The sequence below is a fragment of the Rhinolophus sinicus genome, chromosome 2 (genome assembly GCF_057876585.1).
Source record: "Rhinolophus sinicus isolate RSI-liver-muscle chromosome 2, RSI-T2T, whole genome shotgun sequence".
NCBI classification, from domain to species: Eukaryota; Metazoa; Chordata; class Mammalia; order Chiroptera; family Rhinolophidae; genus Rhinolophus; species Rhinolophus sinicus.
Window position 1 is genome coordinate 38,936,129 of NC_142502.1, and position 24,476 is coordinate 38,960,604.

General features: G+C 40.2%; 1 protein-coding gene and 1 long non-coding RNA gene across 6 annotated transcripts in view; one reads left to right on the forward strand and one right to left on the reverse strand.

Moving 5' to 3' along the window:
- The window catches only part of MCM9 (minichromosome maintenance 9 homologous recombination repair factor), an 86,866-nt gene that overhangs the window by 52,982 nt on the left and 9,408 nt on the right, over positions 1-24,476 (forward strand). For 2 of the 4 annotated variants that reach the window (XM_074333491.2, XM_019740956.3), the window contains 5 exons: positions 6,570-6,772; positions 7,114-7,317; positions 8,356-8,438; positions 8,921-9,066; positions 13,402-23,996. In XM_074333491.2, coding sequence (XP_074189592.1) covers positions 6,570-6,772; positions 7,114-7,317; positions 8,356-8,438; positions 8,921-9,066; positions 13,402-14,869 — 2,104 coding nt within the window. In that variant the 3' untranslated portion in view covers positions 14,870-23,996. The remainder of the gene's footprint in view (positions 1-6,569; positions 6,773-7,113; positions 7,318-8,355; positions 8,439-8,920; positions 9,067-13,401; positions 23,997-24,476) is intronic. The other 2 variants (XM_074333493.2, XM_074333492.2) reach the window with 2 other exon arrangements.
- Positions 1,370-14,375, reverse strand: LOC141571701 (uncharacterized). Of its 2 annotated transcripts, none has more exons than XR_016020192.1 (3): positions 14,241-14,375; positions 5,219-5,790; positions 1,370-3,136 (listed from the first exon to the last, which is right to left on the reverse strand). It is a non-coding gene; the product is annotated as an uncharacterized LOC141571701 (long non-coding RNA). The 2 variants fall into 2 exon arrangements; XR_012496725.2 differs by having other exon boundaries at positions 1,375-3,133; positions 5,551-5,790.

Sequence of the window (24,476 nt, forward strand, 5' to 3'; positions counted from 1 at the left end):
AAAACACTCAGGATACCTGGAGTCTACTAAAATGTAACTTAACAGTATCAATTTACCAAAATATAGGTCCTATTGAATTAATACATGTTTGAGAAAACCAATAATTTTGTTGTTCTTTGCTTATGTTACTGAAATCTGAAAACATTTTTAAAGTTTGAGATTTTAATCCCTTACATTTGTCCTGACTGCTTAATGAGATTGAAAAGAAAACCAAGAAGCAAATGCTCAATATGAGCTTAAAAAGGGTTATCAGTATTTTACCTGTATTTGAATTGAGCTGTCTTTTGAAACTATGCAGATCAGTTGCTGTGCCTGGTGAGTGTGAAGTCATTTGAGAGAGCTTTATGCGATGGTGATCTTTAAGGCCGTGGAATGCTGAACTAAATAATGATTTGGGAAAGACAATGATTTGGGGAAGATAACATTTCATTATTTGGAAGGTTCTTTTCAAATTTAACTAGGATAGTATCTCATCAAGGGCAGGGTATCAATAGAGTCTTAAATAATAGAGGATACCTCGCTATTTGCTGAGGACACATCTTAGTAGAAAATTTGACATTGAAATTATATATATTTGGTGCTACCAAATTATACTCACATGCCTAGGTAGGAAGTACAGTCTAAAATTTAAAAACAACAAGATGGCAATTTATTGTTTTGCTCAGGAAACTTGCCTGAGCACTAAGCAGTGTCATGCTCTTTGCTAGTTACTGACACCACAGAGGAAAAGATAAGGCCTTTGTTCTCAAGATGCTCACAGCCTTATAGCAAGATGCACAAGTAAACATTTATTGTGCACTGTGATTCTAAGAGCCGTAGAAGAGCCACAGCACCCGTCCCCATTCGGCTGATTGTCAGTTTTCTAGTGCACACCAGGCCTACTGATGAGAATATCTGAGACAGGACCCTGGAATCTGCATTGTTGAAACCTACCTCGGTTCTTGCTGATGAGGCTGGTTTAGGGACCAGAACTTCCAGGTAAGATTGCACCACACCCAGGCACCCTGTTTGCCTCTTCTCCTCCGGATTGGGTGAAGCTGCATGTCTGGTGACATCCTTTATAAACTAGCCTCAGGCTAAGGTGGGGAGATGGGGGAGGAGGGAGCCAGCCTTTCTGCCAAGCTGAGAGGTCTCTGACCCCGAGTGGGCTGAAGGGGCTGTGGAACATGCTGAGAAGCCTTCCACAGAGGCATCTAAGCATGCGAAATTGTAAGTTCAGATCAAGTACTTTGAGAGTTTTCAGTTCTTTCTCGATGATATATATGAGCCGTACTTCCACCCCTTTCCTCTTTCCTATTCCCACGGCTTGAGAATCTCACATTACCACTCACTGAGTCAATCTAGATGTAAAAGGTAATTTGTCAACTTTATCAACCTTGTTAAAAAGAGGGGGAGCGTGTGTGTGCCTAGCATGTAAGGTTAGCAGAAATAAGTGTAATGAATGGATTATGAGAATATCATTAACAAGTTTTCATTTTGTATAGTTTTGTGTGGGGGTGGGGGTGGGGTGGTTACCCCATTTTTCAAATGCTCATTTTTAGGGAAACAAAGATTGTTGTTTTTATAAATGTACCATTTATTGTGATCATTTCCTCTGAGTTTTTCTTATGACAGCTTTGAGATGTAATTCACATACCACATAAAACTCACCCTTTTAAAGCATACAGATTCATGGATTTTAATATATTCATAGAGTTTGCAACTATCATCACTATCTAATTCCTGAATATTTTCATCACCCCAAAGGGAAACCCCATACCTTTTGGCTGTCACTCCATTCCCTCCATTCCCCATTTCCCTTATCCCCCAAGTCCCTGGCAATGTTAATCTACTTTCTGTCTGTACACATTTGCCTATTCTGGACATGTCATATAAATGGAATCATACAAGATGAAACTTTTTGTGTGTGACTAGCACTTGGCATAATGTTTTCAAGGTTCATCCATGTTGTTGCATGTATCAATGGTTTGTTCCCTTTTTATGGCCACTTCCTGGCTTGTCCATAGCTGCCTTCTCACTGTGTGCTCACATGGCCTTTCCTCAGTGCATGAGTGTGGAGAGAGTGAGTTCTAGTCTCTCTTCTTCTTTTTATAAGGACATTAATCCCATTCTGGGGGCTCCAACCTCATGACCTCATCTAATCCTAATCACCTATTTAAGACCCCAGTTCATAATTTCATCACGTTGGTGGTTAGGGCTTCAACATAATGAATTTTGGGGGGACACATTCAATCCATAACAACCTCCATTATTTATTTTTATGGTGCTGAAAAGACACATAAAATTTACCCTCTTACTTATTTCTAGGTGTATCGTTCAGTAGTGTTAGGATAGTCACATTGTTGTGCAACCAACGTCCAGAGTTTTTGCATCTTGTAAAACTGAAATTCTGTACCCATTAAACAAGTCTGCATTTTTTCCTTTCCCACTCCATGGCAATCACCATTTTACTTTCTGTTTATATAAATTTACTCTAGATACTTTATATAAGTGGGATCATATAGTATTTGTCTTCATTACAGGCTTATTTCACTTCCCATCATGTCTTCATGGTTCACTCATGCTATAGTATGTGACAGGATTTCCTTTCTTTTTAAGGCTGAATAATATGTTATTGTACGTATAGACCACTTTTGTTTATCCGTTCTTCCATCCACGAACACTTGGGTTGCTTCCACCTCTTGGCTGCCATGAATAGTGCTGCCGTGAACATGGGTGTGGCCTCCATTGCTCTTATTCAACTTAATCATGGCTACCCTAAGGGTGTCTTAGGCAGAAGACTTAACCTTTAATCTGGGTCACTGGACACACAGAAAATTTACTGTGCCTTTGTTTCAAAGCCTTTTTCAATCTTCCCTCATATTTTCTGGAATCTAGAAGCAATTGTTTTTTCCTAACCCTTCAAAGCCTCAAACTTCTGAGCTGTCTTTTTTCTTTTCCATTTCTCCTTGAAAACTGGTCAGTTCTTTTCTTTACTCAGCTCTTTCCTGTAATATTTTGCCAAGAGATGTGTTGCTCATGTCACAGTCTGATGGGTTGAGGGTGGGGTGTTCTGCTCCACGTCATCATTCAGGGCCCAGGCTCATTCCCTCAGGTGGATTTCTGACTCCAGAGCCTTTTCCTCATCTAGACTCTGCTGGCAAAAAGAGAGAAAACAGGGACAGTTGCACAAGAAGGCTTTTAGATGCCTGACCTGGAAGTAGCATAGATTCTTCCACTTCCATTCCATTGCCAAGACTTGGTCTCACAGCCCTACTTAACTGTAAAGGGGGAATAGGAAATACAATCTTGCTCTGCACCCAGAGAGAAAGAAAATGAGGTTTGGTGAACATATAGCAGCTACTACCACAATCTAGAGTTAAATTTGGAACGTGATGGAATTTAGATGATAAAGCCGTGAGTGAAGATGGGGATCTTCATAAAGGATGTAATGAGAGATGGTCAAAAAAGCAAGGCCACTTGCTGGAGGGCCTATAGTGGTAAAAATGATTTATGTAACCCAACTTTACAATATTTAGAAAAATTACTACTATGTTTGTAAGAAAGTTTACATATATAGATTAAAAATGGAAAGTGGCTCTTTCAGAAACTGGAATGTTTTCACTCCAAGTTAAGCAGGAAAAAAATATTAGCATGATTATTTTGTGACTATTGAAGCTTTTGAATATAAAATGACTCTGAATTTTAGAAATACTGAACTAAGTAAAGGTTTATTTATTTTTATTTATCACTTATTTAGTGCATGTTTATTGCTCATTTAAAATGTGACAGGCAGTGTGAGGATTATAACAATAAGTGACAGGCCCTCCTGGAAGATCAAATTTATTAGGAAAAAAATAAGGCAAGTAACTAAATACCTGAAATATCAAGCAAAATCTTTAAGACTATAGGAACTGTGTATCAGAAATGTTACACCACCGGGGTGACAGTCTGGGGGTAAAAGAGCATTGGTTTTGGAGCTAAGCAGATCTGGGTTTGAATCTCAGCTCTGCCGCTCTCTCTGTAACCTTGGGGAAGTTATTAATATCTCTGGACTTCTAGTTTCTTAATTTCTAAATCGGTGATGGAAATAGCTACCTTTCAGGTTATTGTGAAGATTAGGAATACTATGTATGCATAAAGCCTAACACGGTGCTCGGTATCACAGATATGGAAGATATCTTTACTATTATTGAGTAAGGTGGAGTTCATATTGAATTGGAAAAATCAATATTGTCTTACACTAATTTGTGAGTTCATTCACTCAGTAACGTAGTGAGCTATTACTGTAGACGAAGTACTTAGGATTCGACTATGTATGTGTATCTGTGGTTTTGAACGCCCTGTTCAGTTTTGAATGCAGTAATGTTTGTAGCACAGGTCTGCAACTACAGGCTTATATACTGCCTTCCCCTTTTTCATGACCAGAGACCTCTCTATCTCCTGGCACTGCCCCCATCCTCCTCCTTTGCTACAGGCAGCTGCCTGACTTATTATCTCACACAATCTCTGCTTTCCCTGCCCACTCCTCTATTTTTCATTGGTGGCATTTCTACTAACTGCCCCTCAGGCAACCTTTTTTCTTCACATATAATTCTTCTCTAGCCCTCTTCCTTAAGCTGACTCTTTTCTTTTTTTTTCCAGTCACCTTAGGAACAATTAACCACCTTCTTTCTGTCTTTGCTAGTTCATTTTACTTCTCACACGTTATTGATACCCAGAGGTTCCCACAGGGGTTTCTGTTCGCTGATGGAGACACTATCATCCATTGTGCATGCACTGTCTGACAGGCAGTGTGTTGAGTTGCCCTGTAAACTGATTGGAGGCAAGGACCAGCTGTATACCTTTCTAAATTCTTAGCACAGATCTTTGCACATAGGAAATGGCTTATAAATATTTCTTGATCAGTGAGAGTAAGAATAATTTTACCGCACATTAAAAATAATTTTATAAAATATTGCATATGCAGTTGTATTTTGTTTCTTGCCAGTATTGCAGCAATATTCCTTTTTTATGATAAATGTGAACAGCCTCACTTCAATATGGATTAAATGTGCTTTTATGGGATTAGTTAGGAACCATTTATTACACTTTTTATGGGAAACTGGATTCCAAGTGCTAAACAACTGCCTTTACAAAAGCATTTTGGCACATAAGTTATAAAATGTGGACTGTCTGAATTTTCATCTTTCAGTAAATTTTTTTTAAAAAAGGAATTTATAGTTTTTAGTGGAAGTACCTTGTTTCTCTTTTTCCTCTTTAATGAGTATCTTCTTGTGCTATTTACCACAAAGATTCTCAAACTTTGTCGGTCTTAGGGCATGAGGTAATTGCTAGAACCAACTGGAAATAGATCAGGGATTAACAAATGTAGCACGTTTGCTGATGTCGCAGGGCTCTGACTCCTGAAAGGCAGGTACACCACTATAAAAGCAGTCATTGAGTGGAGAGCATACAGCTTTACAGAGAAAATGTTACATTTCTTATTGTCAGTGACTACCATATTACTTTGAGGATTTGCCCGTCAATAATAACTTTAAAAGCAGTATATATGTTATGGCACATCCATACCTATCCTGCCACTGCTCCGCTTAGGACTTGGTGCTTCTTCCTGGACCATTGCTCTTGTCTCCTCAATGTGTCCCTTCCATGGTCCTTCCCCTTCAAGCCTACCACCACTGCCAGTTCCCTTCAATCTTTCCTTCACGGTTTCTCTTCAAAAACTTGACGCTGGGGTGGCCGGTTGTCTCAGTTGGTTAGAGCGCAGTGCTAATAACACCAAGGTTGCCGGTTTGATATCTGCATGGGCCACTGCCCATTAAAAAAAAAAATACTAATGAACCTTTATTTTTCATAATTTCCCTTGCTTCCTTCCCTCCCTCTCTTCCTCCCTCCTCCCATCCACCTCTGTTTTTTTTTCTTTCAGTTTTAGAAAAATCAAAACAAAGTGAACACACAGAAAGTTTTTATTTCAACCAGTCACCATTCTCCAAAGTCACCCTCACCCTCCACCTTCACCCCCTCCACAACTAGATTGAATGACAACTACTTGGAGCTGATGGGCCCTGGAGAAACACACTGTTCCCCGATATTCCCCAATAAAATTTAAAAAAATCCACAGGTCATAAAGGGCCCAGTTCAAAACTGACTTTGTAATGTTTTTCTGATCGTCTCTTCCATCCACATAGATGAATACACATCATCTTTACTTCTCCTGACACCTTAATACTTCTGGAACTTACGGTATTCTGCCTTGTCTAACCATTATAGCTAGTGGATTGCAAGCTCCTTAAGAGCAGTGTCGGTGTTTAGTTAATTTTGTATGCCTCTTAGCACCCAGCAGAGGGCTCTGCTCATAGTAAGGTGATAAGTATTTATTGAACACTTATTTTTCTTCAAGACAGGCTAGTGTAAATGTACTTTGCTGAACTTGGTGTTTGTGATACCTCCTTGTATCATTCCATATTCTCCTGCACATGGGTTTCTCTAGATTTTCAAGGTGCAACAGCTGCCCCTTTTTATGAACAAGTGTCATTTTGTTTTTTATTTGAATTTCAGCGGTCAGTGAATTGTACCTTCTCTTTTGGTAGCCTCGTGTGCAAGCTGAACACAAGGACCACCATCCTGGCAGCAACTAACCCCAAAGGCCAGTACGACCCGCACGAGTCTGTGTCTGTGAACATCGCCCTTGGCAGCCCCCTCTTAAGTCGATTTGACCTGATCCTGGTTTTGCTTGATACGAAGAATGAAGACTGGGATCGTGTAATTTCATCCTTTATCTTAGAAAACAAAGGTATGCAGAGACAAATCATTTAAATTGACATAGAAAAAATATATGTAACCAAATGAAACTCTCTTTGAAGAAAATTAAATAAATACCCAAGGTACCCTACCTAACAGGCAATAGAGAGATGCTTAGAGCAAAAGCAGTGAAAGAAGCCAATTACTGAACCCAGAATACTGACCAGAAGTAAAGGGTCTTTCTCTACCTGCCACTGGTGAGATTAAAGTAGTGAATCTGTTTATTGTGATGAAGGGGCAATCTTAGGATACATGATTACTCCTCTTGCATACAAAGAAAACTAGACTTAATTATGACACAGAAATTACTGACCCAACACCTGATGTATACAGGTTACCCAAGCAAATCAGAGAAGCTCTGGAGCATGGAAAAGATGAAAACCTACTTCTGCCTCATTCGGAATCTACAGCCCACACTGTCTGATGTGGGTAATCAGGTTCTTCTCCGGTACTACCAGATGCAAAGGCAGAGCGATTCCCGGAACGCTGCCCGGACAACCATCCGCCTGTTGGAAAGCTTGATACGCTTAGCAGAAGGTTGGTTTCATTCAAGAAATGAATTTTCTTTTGGGGTCCCCAGTGTGTACAAGGCATGGGACTTAGCACCATAAATTCAAAGATTATTCAAAGAATAATCCCTACTCTGAGATGCTCAGAGCTGCTTACAAAGTAAAGGCTCTGGGCTAGGAAACCTCCACTCTTCTGGGACAGATAGGGGTCTTGAGTGAAATGTAGCACTAAGGAAGAAGAATCTTTGTAATCTCAGGACCTCCTATAACTTAAGACATCGTTATTTAGAAAGTCTTAATTACTGGTGTTTTGTTTTTCAGTGGCAGTTTGTTAGCATTTTGGGTGGGATACGGCCTTATTTGGATTTGTTTCCTATTAGCAATCCGCCACTAACATAATGACACCAAATTAATAATGCCATGTTCTAGCCCACCTCTAAGGCATGAGACTTACATGCAAAAATACAGCTAACAGAATCTCAAGACTTTCTTTTTCTAACATTGGCTTTTACATTTAGCCCTTTAAATAATTGAAAAAGAAATTTCACATGAACTGACTACCGTAGGATGACATAATATATGCTTAATAAAAAGTTCTATAAAACAAATACACTTCACTTTTTCAAGGATTTATAGTTAATATTAGGGCAAGAAAAACCCAAAATTCAGGTTCATGAGTTTGGTAGTTTGGAAAAGCTCACAGATAAACAGAAGTGCCAGAGATGAGAAATGAGTTTAATTTTGTGTGTTTCTATAATAGACCAGAAAGTGAGGATTAGAGGTTGTTGAATATTAAAAATATGCTTGTATATAGCCCCTTAATTTTTTGGAGCCCTGCCTACTTTTTTATATAAACACGCAGAATTGCCATGGGCTGTGCAGAAGAATTAGAGAAACAATCTTCAAACTAGTTGAACTCAGTTTTTGTGCTTGTCGAGTAAAATTAATTTATTAGCTCATTCATAAAATACAATTTTGAGGGGGATCAGGTGTAATATTACATTTATCACCTCAAATATTTATAAAATATTCCTATCATAATTTCAAATACATCTTCTTTTCTTAGCTCATGCTCGCCTGATGTTTCGTGACACTGTGACTCTGGAAGATGCTATTACAGTGGTGTCAGTAATGGAGTCCTCAATGCAGGTAAGGATGTTTTGTACCTAATATTAGCACTGTAATTGCAAGCATTAGAAAAACAATTTATAGTATATCAAGAGTTATAAAAATTATCACATTCTAGAGCTAATAATTCCTGGAAATATACCCAAAGGGAACCATTTAAAAGAAGGAAAAACATTGTCATGGAAACATTCTCTGCATCAGTAGCATTGCTTTTTCCCATCAGTATAAAGTAGTGGGTGTCAGTCCTTTGCTCCTTAACATACCTAAGAGATGCTCATGGTCCCATTAGTGAGAGTGTGGCTCCCTAGAGCTATGCTTGCCACCAAGAATGGGGGAGAGCACGACTGAAATTTGGAAAAGGCTCCCAGGTGATTCTGAGTCCAAGATCGGGGTGTGAAGCGCTGTTCTGCGCCATCTGAGATCAGTGTTCCTTAGTGTGTACTTCTTCTATGTAGGCTAGCCTGCTGACTCTCCTTGGTATTTTCTATTTCTCATCCCCTCAGGGAGGTGCATTGCTGGGAGGTGTGAATGCGCTCCACACTTCCTTTCCTGAAAACCCCCTAGAGCAGTACCAGAGGCAGTGTGAACTCATTCTGCAAAAGCTGGAGCTGCATGACCTCTTGAGTGAAGAGCTAACAAGACTTGAAAGGTGAGAAAAGAAAACCAAGAAAGGCATATAATGGAAAATCCTCGTTTGGCAAATTTAGTGAAATGAAGGAACTATAAATTAAGTGAAAAATCTGTGTGTACTATCTATAGAGGATTGTTTCAGTTACCTATTGCTTTATAAGCAACTACGAAAACTCGGTGGCTTAAAAAAAGAAATACCACCACCATTTTAGTGCTCACTTTTCTGGGAGTCAGAGAAATTCAGGAGAGCTCAGTGGGGATGGCTTATCTGGGCTTCACAAAGTGTCAGCTGGGGTTACTCATACTCCTGCATTTAACTGGGAGCTCAACTGGGATTGGCATATCCAAGATGGCTTCCATCACATATGTGGTGCATTTGCTTGGGTGTCTTAAATGACTGGGGCCTGGCTGGGCTCTCACTACTGCAGGGTAGTCAGAATTCTGACACGATAGCTTAGGACTCCAACAGAGCAAAAGTGGAAGCTACCAGGCCGCCTATGGGCTGGGCCAAGACTGGTGCAGTGTCACTTTCTATAGGTTAGAGCAAGTCACAAGGTCAGATAAAGGCCACATGCAAGATAAAGGGAAATAGACACCACACCTTGATGGGAGGAGTGGCACAGACGTACAGCAATGGGGGACCTGATGGCTACCATCTTTGGAGACCACCTTCTATAGTTGTGTTTCCTTGACTTGCTGGTTTGGTGAACCTCATGGAGAACACAGACTGGTTCTTTACTACATATAGCAAAATTTATCACCCTGGGTGACAGTTACATGAGAAGCACTAAAGTAGGTTACCTATAATTCACACCCAAGATTCACAGTTGCTGTGGAATCGAGACGCCTTGGTGAATGGGCTTTATCATGTTTGCTACCACCATTTCTTCCTCTTCTCTTTCTTTGGCTCAATATAAGAAGTAGAGCAATGCCATTCAGAGAGGCAGCTGAGCCTGCTGTTAAGAAAGAAGAAGGTGGACTCCAGGAGAGCAGTCTATCCCAGGCCAGACCCAGACACAAAATATTTTAATAATTTGGCCATATCATTTTTCCTTGCCAGGGGAGGACATTTACAAGGGAGTTTACATAGGGAGTCTTAGTGTTCATTAATATTTTATTCTTATTGTTTTGGTCTTTTGTAATTCTTTTTTTTAAGCTTTTATTTATTTAAGGGTGTTTTTCCAGGACCCATCAGCTCCAAGTCAAGTAGTAGTTTCAATCTAGTTGTGGAGGGCGCAGATCACAGTGGTCCACGTGGGGATCGAACTGGCAACCTTGTTAAGAGCATGGCGCTCTAATCAAGTGAGCTAACGGGCTGCCCCTATTCTTATTGTTTTTAAAGCTTTCTTCCCAGCATAATGAATATTTGATCATTAGTCTTTATGTAATCCTGGTAAGAAAAAATCAGAAGTAGAAGAAGACTGAGACCCAGACTGGTTTCAGGCCAGCCTGAGCTACTAGTATGCTGGGAAGGTTACAGAAGTGGAGATAAGTAGTACCAATTTGCTCCTGGAAAAGGCCCTTGTGGTTCATTAGCAGCATCTCTGACCCTCCCTTAAGCATCATGGTTTTCCTTTCCTACATGCCCAAATCCATGAGTTTAAAAAATTTACATATTTAGCAGTCAGACTGAAAAAAATCCCCGGTGAGAATGATGTGTTTTATGTCAAAGAGGCAGATCAGTTTTTCATCCTACAGGTAACAACTCAAAAGCTATGTTTCACAAATCACCTTTCTAACGACTTTTTAAAATGTGGATACATGGGAAGGACTCTGTCACATGCATTACCTCAAGAATTTTGGCCTGAATTTTAACATTTGGCACATTCCCTAAATACATGAGCTTCTAAAAAGCTAGACTTTGAATCCGTACCTATGAAACAGGAGTGAGGAATGGCAAGTGCATCTATTTGGGTATCTTCATGATCAGTTGCGTGGCTTCTTAACTGACCTTAACCTGGTTATTGGTGTTGATCTCAAAGCCGGGGCTGGTGACTGGAGTTCTTGTGGAAGTGGAGCAGCTGCAGGACATTGTGGGGCCACACTAGGAGTATTGACTGCATTAAGTGAAACTTTAGAATGCTTTCCCTGGCTTTTCTCTCCTGTTCACTCTCTTCCTTCACCCAGCAGCATTCTCTTTCTAATTTGTAAAACCTCAGCACAGCCTTCCTTAGGAAGTGTGGGGCTGGCTTTGTCCAGCTAACACCCAGATGCCAGCCTGCAATGAATTTGCACTTGGTATAAAATCACCCCCCTTTTCTTTTGATTTCCTGGTTTTTTTAATGATCCAGAGCATGGTGTTAAAAGCAAAGCTATCCTTGTGGTTCTTTTATGGTTTGACGGAGCGGGCCCCTCGGCCTGCCCTGGGCTTGGCTTTGCTTATGGAAAGACTGCTCGTTTTGACTGACCACAAACTGCTCTTTTTGATACCAAAAACATGCTGGATTCAGGCAGGGAAGAAATGTGAGGCTCAGAATCAGTGTTATGTGAGAGAAAAATAGCAATTGAACTTACCAAATTCAAAATGACTCTCCTGGAGGAAAAAAGAGTAGGTGATGATCTAAAAAATAAAATTCTGCCTAAAATGTTCTCTTTTTCTGACATTTCTTTATACTGCAGGGCCCTGTTCAGTGTTGATCCTCAAAGCAACAAAACCAGCTACCCCAGATACTGTCTTAAGCTCATCTTATCATGTGAGAAAACATGGGTTTCTCCCCTTGGGAAGGAGTTCTCTATGCCTTAAGTATATCACGTATCAATAATAAAACTATTTGTATTTTTATCACACTTTTCTTCAGAAAAATGCATTTAGTGACAGCCTGCCTCAAATGGTGTCCGTTCTACCCACCTCAAACCAGAGTGCAAACGTGCTGTCTTTTAGGAGGCTGTAGTCAAAACTGTAGACATTTTATGTAGGGCAGAATTTAATTCCCAAAGTCAGAATTGGACTAAAATAATAGGGCTAAATTACTCTGCCTCTGAACATTCCCTATTTTTTAGGACATGGTTATGGAGCTCTGACAATTATGACTATTCTTGACCGCAATTTGATGCTGAAACCATACTAGATAGTTGTAATAGTAAAAGCTATTTTTGTTTGTTGGTTTGTGACTACAATGAACATGGATTTGCTATATTGATGTTTCCAAATCTGCCATGTGTGAATATAGCCCAATATTTCACAATAAAATTTTTGTGATTTTTTTTCCTGATTGTAAGAGTTAATACTGGTATATGTTCTTTACAAGAGTATTTTGAAAAATAACAGTAATGAATTAATAAGATAAAAATCACATGTAATCTTATTAACATTTTAATGTATTTAGTATATTTAAATTTAAAATTTGTTTAAAATTAATGTATTCTATTCCTTTTTCCATGATTGCACATAGTTTTAGAATAATTTATTCATCTGCTTTTTGGTGTAATTCTTTTTCAGATTTAGTACACGGAAGCAGGGTCATGTTGCCCCTTACGCTGAAAAGGCGTTTCTAGGTTGTTAGGAAGGGCTTTCTAAAGGACCTCCTTTTGAGAAACTACAATCTCTGTTAGAAGTTAGTACTCGGGCATTATTTCAGTTTCTTACATACCCAAGATTTAAAATGGATGTCACTGATCAGATCCCTCATTCAAGGAGGGTCTGTATCAACTTGACTCTGTATCAACTTGATGGAGAGTGGCTGCCCAGAACACATGTTGAAACACGGCTGGCTTTGCAGGAAAAATGTCCACAATTGCCTGGGGGAAGTCTACCACGAACGTGATTGCCTGATGGGGCAGTGGGAAGCAGGGTATGGAGAAATCACAGTCTTCATTCTCGAGGAAGGTGACTTTTTAGATGCCTTAAAATGCAGTACTTCAATTAGGCAAAGATGTGAGAGCTCATAATTTCTAGCCTTTCACTTGGGTTCTGATCTGCAAACTGGCTACTAAGCAAGTAGAGCCACTTTCTTGATCAGCAATAAGCTGCTCTGCAAATAGCTACAAGTTTGTCTTGTTGCACATTTAACACAAAAGATAAGACTGCGCATTTTACACTGACCTTCAGACAATCTTAAATGAATTAAATGGACTTTCAGGGAGAACTAACACTATAGACAAATCGACTACTTCATTTTCTTTATTTTACTACAACTTTAGGTTAAATTAGAATGATTATTGGAGCACTTAAATTCTATTATAATGAAAAAGTATCATTTCCTCCCACTGCTCTGAGAGACCTTATTTGATGTTAACTTGAAATTATGTGGGACTTAACCCTTTAGATGGCATCTCAGACCCTAAAGAAATGAAAAGGTTAAAGCAAATTCTCTTCCCTTTACTACATTCCTTTCTTTCTTTATTTCTGCTACAGGTTACAGAATCAGAGTGTGAACCAATCCCAGCCAGGGACAGTGGGGGCAGAGACTACTGCAGGATTCTCGAGAAATGATCCAGTGGAAGAATCTCAGTTCACAACATCAACACAGCAGGAAATGAATTGTAGCATGCAAACCCCCGCTGTTGGAGGCAGTCCCCAGGGAAGCCCACTTACCAATCCCCCACTCCATCTGGGGCCTAATAGGTCAACAAGTAGAAAACATTCAGCTGAGCATGAGAGAAGAGATGACAGTTTGGATTGGTTTGACTCCATGGCAATCCATCAGATTGAACCTAAAAACACTGTTCCTGTGTCTCCTGGTCCCAAAACAACTGGGGCAAAAATGGCTTTGAAAATCTCCAACAACAAATCTCAGGGTAAGGAAAAGAGTGAGCCAGGCCAAAAGAGCAAATTGGAAAGTGGACAGCTTCCAGCACCAGGAGAGACAGAAGCTCCACTGAGGCCAGACAGTGTTGAGAGTAAAAAGGATAAAAAGGCAGCAGTAGTTTCTGAAGCAGCTGTCACTGCTGCTGAACTGGACTCAGTACTGACTCATCACGTCCCCAGGAGATTGCACAGGTTGCGCACGGAGAGGGCCCAGGAGCAGTGCCTAAACCCCGCCAGGGCACCTGCACAGCCCACAGGCCCTTCCCATTCTCCGTGCATCCCTATGCATAGCCCAGAAAGAGCATTGGAGACTCCCAAGCGAAAGAGACAAAAATCCCTTGCTCAGGCGGAAGAGTCTGAACTTGAAAGTGTTGAGAGTCTGGATCCTCCTGTGGCCAGACTGGCAAAATTTACTTTCAAACGGAAGTCAAAACTGATCCACTCACCTGAAGACCACATCCATGTGTCTCCTGGCACAACTGAAATAGCAGTTCAGAGTCACAAAATTTCCCAGCATGGAACAAGAGGAGAAGCAGCTCTGCCTGTGAAGGGTCCAGAAAAGTTGACCTCTGCCTCAGGAAATGGAAGCTCCAATCAGGTGCAGAGGAAGGCAAAGGAGGTGTCACAGCAGCCACCAGGGGAAGACGGATCAAGAGAGAGGAGGAAACATGACCCTGACAAGAGACTTGTTCATCCTGAATTTGAGTTTCGGAATGAGACTGGGCATTTGCATCTTACTTGTGAAAGAGGCAAAGAGGAAGTGCTTTCATGCAATAACCAAAGTAGCAAGGTTCATGCTTACACACTAGCCAAATTGGCCAACTTCTCCTTTACTTCCTCCTCTGAGTCCAAATCAGAATCTCCTTTTTCTAAAAGTAAGAACTGGGGCGAGACAGGTCCAAACCCTCCTCCCACGACCACAGCTACAATGCTTGGCAAGAAAAGGAAAACTTTTCAGTTGGAGGGATCCACTGAGCGATTCATTCTTTCTGAAAAATCTCTCTTTACTTTACCAGAACTAGAAGATGAAGCATTAGATTTTGATTGGGATGAAGAAATGAGAAAAAAGCCATAATTATGAAAAGCTTTCTGGTTGAATTTCACCCTCCCCAGCTCAACACAGCCGCTTCAGTGTATCAGCGTGGTGTTTACTTATGGACAGAACTGTGGCCATATTGAGTGCCATTCTGAATACAGCTCCCCCATCAGGTTTTATCATGTCAGGTTTATCTGCATGACTCAAAAAAGTTGTGTAATCAGTGCAGATCAGTGTGATACCAGCACTTGAATTAACTGACATTGTGCATAATTTTGCAGACAGAGTACTTGTATTCCCAAAGATGTTTCTGTTTGTTTTGTTTTATTTTTAAGAGATGGGTCTTTCCAGGACCCATCTTTCACTCTCTCCAGAACAAATGCTGGGAAGGTAATGCTCATAAAGCTACCAAATTAGATGAACTCTTCTATTCTTTCTTCTCCCCGTCGCCCCCCCACATGATATGCTGAGTATGGTGAATATTTATTATGATTTGACAAAATCATGATTTTTCTAATATTTTTGTGTTTATTATGTGTCAGATTAAATGCGACTAATGTTTTTCTTTCTCTGAGAAGCATCTTCACAATTCCACGGGATTCCTAAAGATCTGGCAACTGGTCAAATAGTAGCTTTCTGAAGTATTGACATTTTGAGTTGTCCTTTCTTTCTTGGGCCAACATTTTGTGCTTCAGATTCTTTTTATCTTTTGGGGACCTCCCTCCATCACAACTTAAGTCTTGTGGTTAGAAGGAAAAAGAGTGTGCAGTAGTCTCAATTATATTTCATGGCATCTACCCAAGTGGTTAATATGGAAAGGTAATTCCTGCTAAGTTATGACTCATTTGTCTTTAAAACCACGCAAATGACTGTATTTGGTAAGAATAGACAACTCAAGCCTTGTCTTTCTTAAGTCCTCTTAAAATCACTCTTCCTTTGGATTCTAGCAGGGTCTGTTAAGAATCTATAATTACAGTCTTTCTCTTCTGAAGTATGAATTTGTAAGGAAAAAAAAAATAGGTTCTTTCGTTGTCTGAGGGACTTTTAGACAGGAAGAATGTGCAAAACTATATGTATTTTGCTTAATGATCACTTTGTTAAATTTATATGGAAAAAAAATTTAGGAATCCCAATTTTTCTTGAGCATTTAAAAGTTAATTCTAAAACTAACTAAATCTTAGGAAAAATTTTAAACTATGAGTACATAGTTTGGATGAGTCTTTTGAAATCTTGAAACAGCTGACAAAAGACATAGAATCTTGATTCTACAGCTTTCATTTCTTAGTAATGAGGGATTGAATGCAATTAACTTGTCTCTTCAGCACATTGAGTAACTCATATTTTAAAATACATTGAATTGTGTCTTTTTATTAGTTACGTTTATGGCCATCATGTTACCTTCTACCTAGTTATTTTTTGTGCTCACCATACATCCTGTTACTTGTGCTCTCCATACATCCTATTATTTGTGCTAATAAAGCCACCCTATTTTTTATTGTAACTTCTGCCAGGATCATTTGGCCAAATTACAGTTCCATGTGTTTATTCTTGAATACTTACCCGGATAGCAATAACTATATGTGTAAATATTATCAACAGACAAAATTATTAGAAGAAATAAAATAGTCAGTGTGTACGCTCCCCTACTTACTAAAAAATTAAACTTGTATCACAGCCATACAAAAATTAAACTTGTATGACTATCTTGCTGTGCTTGTATTAGATGCTCAGAGTCTCACAACTTGACCAGTAGGAAGTCCCTTTATGTTAATGTTAATGTCCTTTTATGACTCTGACATTTCTAAAAGCATCAGTGCTCTCTGAAAACAACATCATGTTCCTAACCCATTTTGATTTGTTTTCCTGCCTCAAATGATGAAATAAGCTACCCCCAAGGCACTCTTTCCTTTAGAAGCCAGTGATATTAGAGGCCACACTTGGGGGTCTCAGGGATGCAGAGGAGTTAGCAGTGGGCAAAAGTACTGCCACTGCCATTGGGTCCCTTGTAGTCTCAGAGCTAAAAATGTGTAATGCCCTGAAGTCACATTATGTTATCCTGCTGCGTCCTACTTTTCTTACGAATGTGATTTCACAACAATTAAGACTTAACATGGTATTTAACATGTGTATCAGGAAGCACATAGGTCTCAAAAATCATGTATCTGGCCTACAAAAGAAAGTGTAAAAATAACCTTTAATTCTGAGTCCACATGACAGAATGTTTTTATTTGAGACCTTGAAAACATTTTAATAACGTAAAATTATTTAAACACAATAAAAGCTATGTCTAATTTTCTTGGTGAGTGGACCAAACCACATATTTAATTCTATTGTAACTATATAAAAAGAATTGAGTTTTCTGACACTGTGAAAGATAGACTCTTCAGTGTATATGTGGTAATCTAAAATTTATAATAGGGATTTTATTATTGTAGTTTTTAGTGTCTTCTTGGAAACAGACAAAACAAGCAAACTATTCTGGTATCTTTAACTCTTTGGCTGAATTAGCCAAACTTTAAACTTTTTCTGAAGGTATACCAAAACTTGAGTGAACCTCTTTTCTTGGTTGACAAATTTTAATTCTAACAAACCTACATAATCTTTATGTGTATATCGTACTTGATTTCTATGCCTTCCCCAAGTACTAGCCCTGCGTGCCTACCTGGAATAGCAGTTCCATCAAAAATCTTAGGTCAACCACAAGGAGGACCCCTAAATATCTCTTAGCCAATCCACATTTGGGAGTTGAGACCAACCTGCCCGTAAGGCCAGGTCACTAGGGACTACCCAGAAGCAGGTTAACCTTTCAGATGCAGCTCATCAAATTCCAAATTTAACAAACTCACAGTGTGGAAAGCTAGGCCAGTCCATATTCCTCAGTGTTCAGAATACCATCTTCCGTGTCTGTATTCCATATTTTTAGCATTCAAGAAAGATAAAAGAAGGCCCCTGGATCACATTAATACTCATCCCAATAGGGGTTTTGCTGTCTGTATCCCATCTTGCGGGTGACATAGCCCTCTACGTATGTGTACGGGGAGCCATTACCCACACTCACTCAGGACACAGGAAGCTGTGGTAACTGCCCCTTAGGACACACTCTTCAGTTATTCTTACAGCAGTTCCACTGTCTCCCCTCTTAAAGGTTTAAAAATGCTTCTGAAGGTAATATTTGTAAATGTGAACTTAACAGAAATATTCAATCAGGCTTCACCAAATCGTTGCTGTGTCTATGTAAACACTCCAATGCAGGATGTAGTCCAACAAGGGAAGTAGGATATACACGTTGGGCCTGATCTCACCACGAAGTAGGGTGCAAATTATTTATCTTGTGACTACAGATGGATTTTAGGCCACTCTAATTTATGTGTGGTCAGTACTTTAAACCTTGGCTGAGATGAACCACCAGAAAGCAAGCATTTTTATGTGGGCACAAACTTGGTTTAATTTAGGACTTTAGTAATAAACCAAGCCAATGTTGAAAAAGGTTGCTTAGTATTTCTGATCAAACTTTTTCAGTCCCTACTGATTCATAAAGGAGATTGGGTAGCATAGCAGAATTGGGAATCAGGCGAATTGGGTTCTAGAACTGAATCATCACTGCCGCAGGGTGACCTTGCTGTCTTCAGGGATCTGGTCCGTAAATGCATAGGAGGACGTGTTTCTGATTCAGGTGTTTTTCTGATTCAGGTGTTCCTGAGTTACAGCAAAGGAAAACCTCGGAGGCTAGCTGAAATAGAAGTGGGTTTACTATAAGGATATAGCAGGGTGTCTCATTAAGGGCAGGAAACAAAGTCAAACCAGGCTACATGGCCCTCGAAATGGAAAGCTCTCAGCCTCTCCAAGGTCCTCAAGGTTGCTGGTCGCTGCTTCTCTGGGTGAGTTTGCTCCCATTTACTGCTCTTCTGTGCACACTCAAGGCTTCTCCTTTCTAAGTACCTCGTGGCTTTTGATCTGTTTTGGGGCCTGTTTGACCCAGATGATGCATCCACCTTCATGTTATGACTCAGGCTCTGTGTTCACTTTGGTTCAAGAGGGAGTGGGGGGTAATGGAGCCAGTGTCCACCTGGTACAAACAGCAGCCAGAGCCTCCCAGGAGTGGGGTGGGAGGCAGTGCTGGGCCAGCCTATCACACACTGTCTTCACAGGGTTTTTGATTATAGGTTCTATAGTTCTCAACCTTTATTGCTTCTATTGGTTATTGGGTTGAGAGAACATACCTCTAAATGTAGTTGAATCATCTTTCCCAAGGCTCTATGTAAGTTCTTCACCTGACAGCAAGCAGCTGTTTTTCAGCGATTGCAAGCCACTTTTGGCAATGTTGACGGTGTGGCTTGTGTTATAGGCCACAGGGGAAGCTGTGTTGTGTCCCCTGGTTTTCAAGCTTCCATTTTCTCATGAGTAAAGGGCTCATAGTAACTACATCATAGCTTTTAGAAATACTTAGATGAAAGTCAAAATAGATGGGAGTGTGTGAAGACTATTACTGTGAAATATACTTTAGGAATAATCTCCGTAGTTAAGACATATTTTAACATTTTTCAGATCTTCAATTTTATAACTGCCAACAAAGTAGAGACTGGATCCACTATGAGGAGAGGGAAATGCCTAAGTATTATAGGCCTATTTTAATCCTTTTTAGAATTACAGTAACCCAGAATAATTTTAAATCAATAATTAATGTAATATTGATCTTTAATGATCTTATTTGATCATTGTTGGGAGATTAAACTTTTTTAAAAAGGTGAACCCAAAGCTGCTTTGAGGGACCTAGCTTATCAGAGAGCTTTGATTTGCTGTCCTGGAGGGGACTCTGTGTCGGGGATGACACTGTTGCCTGGGATACAGAAATCCCTGGAGAGACTCCCTGGTCTGTAAGACTTGCCCCTAAGAACTAGTAAAGGTAGAAAAAAATAAAGTGTCTGTACAACACGATCTATCCTTGAATGGGAAGGTAGCTGCCAGACACTGTCCGGTTGTTTTTCTTCCCAGTATCGTTATGTGTTCATGTAGGTTACAAAAGCAATAGAATTTTAATGTCATTGTAATTAGACATGTAGATATAATATTTTTCTCTAAAAATGCTAAAATAAACTGAATCTCAAAGTTTCTTAGAAACTTTTTTTAGTACTTAGTTTTCAAAAACATAATACATGGCAACATTTGATTTTCACAATCAGTGATCTTTGTAATTCAGGTGATAGCTAATTTTACAAATGAGGAAAAAGTTCAAACATTTAAGTGATTTTTTTTTAAATGTCTTTAACATACCTTATTTGAAAGAAGATTAGGTTCTGGAACATATACTTCCCAACTCCTTCTGTCACTTTTTATTGCTCCATTAAAAATAATATCTATTGATAAAGGGTAAAGGTTACTTATTTACATTGCTTAGTATGTACTAGTTATACTTTCAGGATTTTCCAATACTTAGTTTAATGTATTAACTCATTTAATCCTCCCAATAATCTATAATACAGGAAATAGTATCCTCAGTTTACAAATTAGATAACTGTGGTTTAGAAATATAAAATAACTTGACCATTATTAGTTTCAGCCTACATTAAAGAAGTAAACTGAGGCAAGCTCAAGTTACGAGAAATAGAGTTTATTCAGGAATGGCAGAGGAATTGTAATTCATGAAATTCATGAAAGATACAGCCAAGTCCATTGATGGTTTGGGGCGGGCTGTGTTTCTGGGCAACAAGCTCAGTGTGGGGGAAGTCCAGCCAGAGTCCAAGCAGGAAGTTCATTGGCTGAAGGATGAGGAGGGATTCTTGGCAGGTGTTCATTGGAGATTAAGTCTCAGTCTTCTGTAAATCAGGCATTTATGGGAAATCAGTCTTTCAGTTCTTAAGTCCCATTCTTCTGAGGGCGCATGAGTAAAATTCCTTATTTCATATCCTCCGGTTCCATTTTACATTGAAATCCTTTTACACTAACTAGTTAGTGATGTAATACCTATACTAATTCATGAAATGAGATTGGAAAGTATTACCTACAAGAAACTCCTCACCTTGCCATGCCCTTGGACAGCTTCCCACCGTCCTGCCTTCTCGCCGTTACTACAGATGGACTATCCATACTGCTAGCCGAAGAAAACGCTTCCACCTGTGTACTAGATCCCATTCCCCTCTTGCCTACTCTCTACATGGCTCCCGCCTTTCCCCCTCACTCCTGCTTCATCAGTTTTCCCTTCTACTGTATCATTTCCACCATCACACAAATATCTTGATATTTCTCCCATCTTAATAACAACAAAAACACCTCTCTTGACCTTACTTCCTTCTCTACGTTTGTTTCCTCTTGTAGCAATTTTTTTTAAAGAGCTGTCTATGCCCCACCTCCAATTCTTGTCCCCCTTGTTACTCACAACAGTTGTTTTTGCCCTCATCACTGTGTCTAAGCTCTCTTATCAAAGTCACCACTTGTCTCATTAGGGAGACCACTGCATGGACGGTGTAGGTGCCTGACCACTTCAGTGTACACCTGAAGCTGAAGCTGAATAATATTGAATGTCAATTTAATATATATATAGTCGTGAGATGTGGAGTACAGCATAGGGAAAAGAGTCAAGGGAATTGTACCAGCTATATATGATGTCAGAGGGGTGTAAATATCTATTACATGGTTTTGTACACCTGAAACTAAAAAAAACAGGGAAAAGTTACCAGTGACCTTCAGTGCTCATTCTTAGTCCTTACCTTACCAATTTGACATAGTTGATTACTATCCCCTCCATGAAATCCTTTGTCATGGGGCCTCCAGGATATCACATGCCTGTGGTTTTCCTTACTAACCTCTTCCAGCCTCTTCAGCTTTTCTGCTCCTTGCGTAGTTTTAACTACTTTCCTAGACCTTTAATGTTTGAGTGACTAAAGTTTCTTTCCTATCCCCACCTGTTCCCTGTACTGAATCTGAGGGCTCTCAAAATCCACTAGTTGATGATTCCTTTCCTGAACTCCAGACTCATATCCAACTCCTATCCAACTCGTTGGCTATGTAAAGGATATCTAACCTCAACATATTCCAAATTATTCTTCTGATCTTGTCTCCCAAACTTCTTTCCCAGATTTATCCCTCTTGGTAAATTAAATGGAGACTCCATTCTTCTAATTGCTTAGGCCAAAAAACTGGAGTCATCCTTTACAATGTACTTTCTCTTGTACCTCACACCCTATCTGTTAGCAAATCCTATGGATCTTTATTAAAAATACATCCAGAATCTGGGAGCTTATGACTGCACTTGCTGCTGTCACACTAGTCCAAGCCACTGCTCTCTTGCCTTGTCTCCCCCGCTTTGCCTCCCTACAGGCTATTCTCAGCACAGTAATCAGGGTGATCCTGGTAATACATCAGATCATGTTACTTCTTACCTCAAATGCTCCAGTGGCTTCTGTGGAGGGGGGAGGGTTCTATGGAAAGTAACCTCACAGGGTGATCAAATCATAAATTCCTAATTGGGCAGGTCAAGGTTGGTAGTCAAGCCCCAGGCCTATAACTTCTTTAGTAAAAGGTTTATCTTTGCCTTCAGCAAGCCCTGTCCATTGTTCTTGAGCCTCTAGGTTGACACACCTTTGAAATGCCAGCAGTAATACCCCTTCAAGGGGGTATTAACTCTCAAGAGAGCAGTAATCTTGGCCACTATCCTATTATCCACTTCCCACCTTGCTTTCTCCAATCTTCCTTATAGCCACTCCTTAATTTCAAATGCATAAAAGAAGCTGCAAAACTGTTACTCTCTGGAGCATTTGAGATCTTGCTCCCTGGCATATGTGGTCAGTTGGGTTCAAATAAACTCTTACAAAAATTTTCCACAGGTTTGGACGTTTCTTACGTTGACAATATCAGACCTTGTGTCCACTAGTTTTCAAAATTTTGGGCTATTTCCTTTCCCCAGGGTACGGTTACCTAAGTAAATGTCTGTTGGTCCTGTTGGGGGAGGACTAGATCAGTTGACACGGAGACTTGCCAAGCTGTTGCAGGGAACTTCTTCCTGAGGACTGGCCTTCCCTTTAGTCAGTGGACTCTTAAAATTAGCTCAGGTCCAGAAGCTGGTCAAAGAATTCTGACTTTTTACTGACACAGCTGCCCTCAGCCTCCTCACATTCCTTTCTCTTGACGATACAGATCAGTGCACCGGAATCACCTAGAGGTCTTGTTAAAATACAGAATGCTGAGTTTCTAACTGGGTAGGTGGGGGCTCAGGCCTGAGAATTGGGGTTCCTTACCATTTTCCACATGACGCTGATGCCGCTGGTCAGGGGACCACACTTAGAGAACATGGTATAGATTGATCTTGCATCTTGGGACTCCAGCCATTTCCATAGCTCTCTGTGCATCCATCCCCCTGCTTGCTGCTCTGACCTTGCTGTTCAGTGAGATATTTGCTCCCATCTTACATCTGGCAGTTAAGCCTTATCATCTGGCCTCTGGTATTCTGGGCTCTCCTCATTGATCAACCATTGGATGCAGACTGTCTCTGGGGAGAGGGCATGACCTTGAACTAGGGCACTGAGCGTCTGAAGGCAATCTTTGGGGTCAGGCTCTGAGCTGTCAACACTCTCAGCAGCTGGGGAAAATGGGTGCAAAGGTCTTAAAGGGGAAATGTGGGCAGTGCTCTTCAGACCCAGCATGCATCTGCCAGCATCCGTCTCGTGGCCGGGACTAGAGGGGAGGAAGATGTGCCTCAGGCACAAAAAGAGAATCAAAATAAATATCTTGATGCAATATTTTCAAAAATCAAAATGTAAAATAAGAAAAACCCGTGATGAGTAAAATACTAAAATTCACTGTTTGCCTTAGGCTCCAGTATTGTTTAGCATGGCATCATCTATCTGTCCTCACTGGAATGTCCCCTCTGTGAGGGCAGAGGTTTTGTCTGGGTCACTGGTATACACCCAAGAGTGTCATTATTCATAACACATAGTCAGTGTTCAATAAATATTTGTTGAATGAGACAGTTAAGGCATTTGAAGAAAGAATGAGCACTTATATATACTTCCCCCTTTCCCCCTTTCCCGCCCCCAGTGTTTCTCCACTAGTATTGACTACACAAGAGGCTGCCTTCACCTTGCCCAGGAGACTTGGAGGGAACTATGCTTGACTGAGGGAAAGCATCTCAACAAAACAGGATATATTTTATTACAAAGCTCAATTTTGAGGTGTATGTGTTTAAAAATGTTTTCTTAATTGATCATCAGATTTAAGGGATATATGGAGTGCATGTCATTGTCCTAACTAACTACAGCTATTAGTTGTCAGCTTGTATAATTATGAGAAACGGTTTTCAGAACTGCCCCTAAAAAACTGTCCAGCCCCCTAAGTCTAGATGGATTTAGAATTCCAGGACCAAAAGTTAAACAGAAAAACTAGATGCAGAGTGGAAAGTGTAATTAATGCTCAGCAGGCTGCTCACTGTTTCCTGTCTCCGTGAGAGCTGTGAGAGGCCTGAGGGGGGCGCTAGGCTGACGCTAGTACATGGAGACACCTGGGTGTGGGCTAGCTGGCAGCACGTTTGCACGTAGTGGCCAGGGCTGCGGGCCACTGATTCTATCTAGTAAGTTCTCTCCTCGCTGCAGGACCTGTTGTCACCACACTTTACACTTTTTTTTTTTTTTTTTTTTTTTTTTTTTTTTTTTTACTG